This window comes from Blennius ocellaris, assembly GCF_963422515.1.
Source record: "Blennius ocellaris genome assembly, chromosome: 3".
Classification (NCBI taxonomy): Eukaryota; Metazoa; Chordata; class Actinopteri; order Blenniiformes; family Blenniidae; genus Blennius; species Blennius ocellaris.
The window spans coordinates 3,314,102-3,319,101 of NC_137652.1; the positions used below are offsets into that span (position 1 = coordinate 3,314,102).

Here is a 5,000-nt window from a genome sequence, read left to right on the forward strand (position 1 = left end):
CCGTTCCTCTTCAACTATCACCCAGTTGACCAGCTTGACCGCAGCTTTAACACCCGGCGACGCAACCGACACACTTCCAACGTCTCACCACTAGACGGTGGGACCGACGACCCGCGAGACTTTTTAAAACCGTTGATTCAGACGCCCCCGGGACTTTTATTTTGATAGCCACCATCACAATAGCCCTAACTTGGTCGTCCGTCCTCCGTGTGTGGCTTCATTACAAAAAACAAACAAACAACGCAGACGTGAAAACTTGCATTTCTACTTCATGTTTCTGCTGTTGCCGCGGAAACAGAAAACGGAGCCTGAATGTCCCACGGAAGACGGCGATTGCGTGTTGATTTACCGGTAGTTGCCTTTCTTGCTGAGCTGTTCCTTGAAGTGACCCAGGGTGAGGCAGTGGGTCTTCATCATGCTGCGATAGGGAATCTCCTCGCCGCAGAAGAAGTAGGTGACCACCAGTTCTTTAGACCTGAAAATACAAAACGGTAACTTGAATTAAAGAATTAAAAATTCGGATTCTGGTGGCTACTGAGCATCTTCCTTCCTGAGAGACTCGTACATGTGAGCAAAGCTACGTCTCTCGGCTGTCTTCTGCCTTCATGGATCATGAATCCATCACAGACACTGAGTTATGACGAGAAGCCAAATCCTGCCAACCGTGATAAAACAAGGACAATAGGAGTCAATGAAATCTGTGGATGTCGAACATTTTAACTTCACAGTGCAGATAAATGGCGTTGACTCAAAAGTCGGCGGGAATAAACATTTATAGCGATAATAAAGTCTGTTGAATTGCATTTAAACAACCAAAAATCACTATTTCCACCTTCCAATTCTGATTGGACACTGAACTCTGAAAACCAATATGAGGTATTAAACTGGATTATTTGAGTGTCATTTACTTTGATGTGCAAAACATTTTTTTAAATACTTTCTATACAATATAATTTGTGCTCTACGAACAGCAACAGTCCCAATACAGGCACTTTCAGCATCAACAGGTTGAAATCGATCGTTGGAGTGCAGCTGTGGGCAGATGTTGAATCACCAGCAGCAACTTCCACGCGCCTGGTGGAGAGAGTGAGTGTGTGTGTGTGTGTGTGTGTGTGTGTGTTGGAGAGAGGGTGTGTGTTGGGAGTTGGGTGGGAAGCTAAGATTCCATATTAAAGCATGTTTAATCTTAAATGATTAAAAAGTGAGAGGAGAGGAGTTCAAAGACGAAGCGATGCTGACTCACAGCTTCTCGCTTTGAAGAGACGAGCGAGGAAATCTGGGAGGGAGGAGGGCGGAAACGCGGACTTGGAAAGCAAAGGGAATGCTCGGGGAAGAAGAGGAGGAGGAGGAGGAGGAGGAGGAGAAGAAGAAGAAGAAGACGATGAAGAGGAGGAGGAAGAGAAGAAGAAGAAGAAGAAGACAAAGAAGAAGAAGAGGAGGAAGAGAAGAAGAAGAAGACAAAGAGAGGAGGAGGAGGAGAAGAAGAAGAAGACAAAGAAGAGGAGGAGGAGGAGAAGAAGAAGAAGACGATGAAGAAGAGGAGGAGGAGAAGAAGAAGAAGACGATGAAGAAGAGGAGGAAGAGAAGAAGAAGAAGAAGAAGAGGAGGAGGAGAAGAAGAAGAAGAAGATGAAGAAGAAGAAGAAGAAGAAGACGAAGAAGAAGAAGAAGAAGAGGAGGAGGAGGAGGAGAAGAAGAAGAAGAAGAAGAAGAAGAAGAAGAAGAAAAGAAGCATCCGAGTGTGGAAGGAAATTTGGAAAAGTGGAAATGAGAAGAAATGAGCAGCACCAAACAGAGACGGGGTTGTTCCGTCCTGAGGAGGAGGAGGAGGAGGAGGAGGAGGAGGAGAGGAAGAAGAGGAGGAGGAGGAGAGGAAGAGGAGGAGGAGGAGGAGGAGAGGAAGAAGAGGGTCGTACTCGTCTGTGGGGAGTCCAGAGCCGGCGAGAGGCGTGAAGGCAGCGGCCGGGTGACTCCGGTCTCTCTGAAGGCAGCTGGCTGCTGTTGAATGCCTGCGAACGGGCGACACGTCAACGACTCCCCGCGGCTCCGACTCTCACGGAGACGCCCCGCCGGACGCCGCTCGGCGTGGCGCTCCGTCCAAATGTGGTAGGACGAGAGAAAAGGGGGGTGGCCTTACCTTTGTTTGGCGGGCTTGGAAACCTCCTCCAGCCTCCGACAGGCCTCCTCCAGCTGTGCCAGGGTGTTGGGCGGAGGTAGCGGCGGCATGGCGGGGTCCTGGATGAACGGGTGGCTGGGGTGGTGGCCGCGGAGGTGGGCGCCGTTGCCGACGCCGCCGCCGCCGCCCCAGGAGGAGTTGGTGCGGCCGGGCGGGGCTTTGCAGTCCAACGGGTTGGACTTCTTTAGGCCTTGAGTGCTGCGGGGAGGAAGGGAAGGGGGAGGAACAGTCAGTCAGACCTATGGCTTTTGGGCACGGTATGGCTCGCTTGGGTAGGGCGGTCGTCTCCCGATCGGAAGGTCGCAGGTTCGATCTCATCTGCCAAAGTGTCCTTGGGCCAGACACTGAACCCTGAACTGCCAAAATGGCCGCCTCGCTTCCGTCAGGCTGTGGCTACAGACGTAGTTCACCACCAGCCAGTATGGAGTAAATGAATAACGCTAGATGCTCTCTATAAAAGCACATTGGAATGACTGTAATGTATTTAACAATGTATTTTTTTTTTATAAAATGGGCTGATGACCCGCCCAGTTGGACTGATTGTTCCACGGCCGTTGTGTGTTTTGCCTGATCGGCCAAACCAAGTGTGTGTGACTCGTCACGTAGAAGCTACACTGAGAGTTAAGAGGTCGTCCGACTCTGCGCCTCAACTGGGCCGAACCGCCGTCAAGAGCCGCCTCACCTGTGTGGCTTGTGCTTGCCCTGCCGCTCGCTCTCCAGGATCCACTGCCAAACATTCTGAGAGCGGTCGGTGGCGACGAGGGGAAGGCGCGGCGAGGTCACGCCCTCCTCGGACGCCTTCGGGGGCCGTCTGGACAAAGTGCTGCAGCGGCTGGAAGGACGAGAGAGGGCGTCGTTACCACCGGGGAGGGGCGGGGCAAGAGCCGACACCGAGCGGGGGGGGAGGGGGGGGGGCGCGCACTCACGCAGGTGTGAAGTCGGAGTAATTGGCGCCCCCTTGAGGGCAGAGGCACTGCACGCGCTGGGCCGCCTCGGCCTCGATCTGCTCCTTGGTCTTGGGCCCAGCGTGGTGATGGTGGATGTAGTGGTGGTGGATGTGCTTGGTGGACGGCCGGCCCGGTCCGGGATAAGCACCGAAGAAGGGCGTCCCCCCGGGGGCCGGGGGACACGGCGACGGCGACGGCGACGGCCGTCCGGTCCGGCGAGCGCGAGCGGGGCGAGTGGCGGGCGACGCCGGGCGACTGGCAGCCGGGCGTCTTGAGCACCCGGGACAGGTGCTCGTCCAGGATGGCCTGCGGGTCCTCCTCGCACTGACCCCCCCCGGGCACCAGGGGGTGGTGGAGGGTCAGGTCCACGCTCTCCTCCCGCTCCTCCTCCTGCACAGGGAAAAGGGACGCTTTTATTTATTTCTTTTTTTTAACGTCGAGGCGACGGAGGCGCGCATTTCGCACGCCGGCGAACGGAATTTAAGTCTCAGCTTACATGAACTTATATCTATCGTCCTCTGAAGCCGGCGAGAGCAAACGCTGGGATAACTTGATTTGAGTTTCCCCTTTTTGCCGCCCTGTTATCTCCGCTAACAGGCTCTGGGCGCGCTTCATCTATAATGCAGAGTGTGCCTGCGCCGCACAAAGAGACTGGCACTACACAGATTCAGCAAACGTGCCACTGGAGAGGAACTAAGTGCTAACTATTTGAAGGAACTTCCAAGTGGTGTCTAGAAACATAAGTTTGAAAGTTCCTCCAGATGAAATAGTCCGGGACAGAGGAGGAGGGGGGAGTGGGGGAGGGGGGGGGGGGGGGGGTAAAACTGAGACAGACTTTTAAATCCCTCGGTCTGTACCCTGTTCTTCGACATGCTAGGAGCCGGCGCGAAAGGCTTTTGTAAGTGCTGCAGAGAAGCGCCATCCTGAGCTAACGATTTTTTATAGGCTTGATGAAAGTGTCTGTGTCGGGTGGGGGGGGGTGGGTATGGGGGGGGGGTTTACCTCCTGGATCTGCTGCAGCCTCTCCTCCAGCGAACTCATCGTGTCCTGCTCCCGCTTCAGCTTCTCCAGCCGGGCGATGAGCTGGGCGGCGAAGGCCGACGGCTCCACGGGGGTCATCTCCTTCGGCAGCCGGTACGTCCTCTGCGGGAGGAACAACAGGCGGGTGGGGGGGGGGGGGAGAGAGACGGCCCGTTAGTGTGTGGGAGTGCGACGACGGCGACTGCTTAGCGCTTCTGACGGATGCAATATGGCGCATTAATCCACTGCCCTTGCCCTAATCCTATCTCCTTCCAAAAAAAAAAAAAAAAGCCTGCCACTATTCAAAAAGGGTCTAATCCGCGTGCCCTTGCCCCCCCCCCCGGCCCCCCTGCCCCCCCGCCGAGCTAACCTGAACCTCCTCTGCTGCCCGGCCCGTCCCAGATCTTCTCCTGCCCAGTGCCCTTGGCAGTGCCAGGCTGCCGGGCGAGGGGGGGGGGGGGGGGGGGGGGGGAGTGGGGGGGGGGGACGGGGTAGCAGTGACGGGGTAGCAGTTGGTCTCGCTCGGAGGGGAGGCCCCCCGCCTGCACCCTCTGTAGCCCGACCAAGCCATCAGCTCGGCTGCCTCTGAAGTCAGCACACTTCAAAGGGCCCTTGTCAAACATCAAACGCACACTAGGGGTGGAGGGACACGCAGCTTTAAATCTCCGAATAAAAGCCAGATATCGACAGAGAAGAGAGAGAGAGAGTGAGGAAGAAAGAGGGAGAGAGGGGGGACAAAATTAACAGCATGAAAAAAAAAAAAAAAAAAGCGGAAGAGGATTGAGACGTGCTTGGGTGAAGTGGCAATGGTGGCAGAAAGCGAGAGAGAAGGAAGGGAGAGAGGGAGGGAGAGGATAG

General features: G+C 55.3%; 1 protein-coding gene across 1 annotated transcript in view; it reads right to left on the bottom strand.

Annotated features, from left to right (window-relative positions):
* Positions 1-227: 227 nt before the first annotated feature.
* Positions 228-5,000, bottom strand: part of LOC308145458 (axin-2-like) — a 14,462-nt gene continuing 9,689 nt past the window's right edge. The window contains 7 exon segments of the mRNA XM_080516910.1: positions 228-475; positions 1,916-2,008; positions 2,137-2,373; positions 2,858-3,007; positions 3,102-3,293; positions 3,295-3,512; positions 4,125-4,265. Coding sequence (XP_080373036.1) covers positions 346-475; positions 1,916-2,008; positions 2,137-2,373; positions 2,858-3,007; positions 3,102-3,293; positions 3,295-3,512; positions 4,125-4,265 — 1,161 coding nt within the window. The 3' untranslated portion in view covers positions 228-345.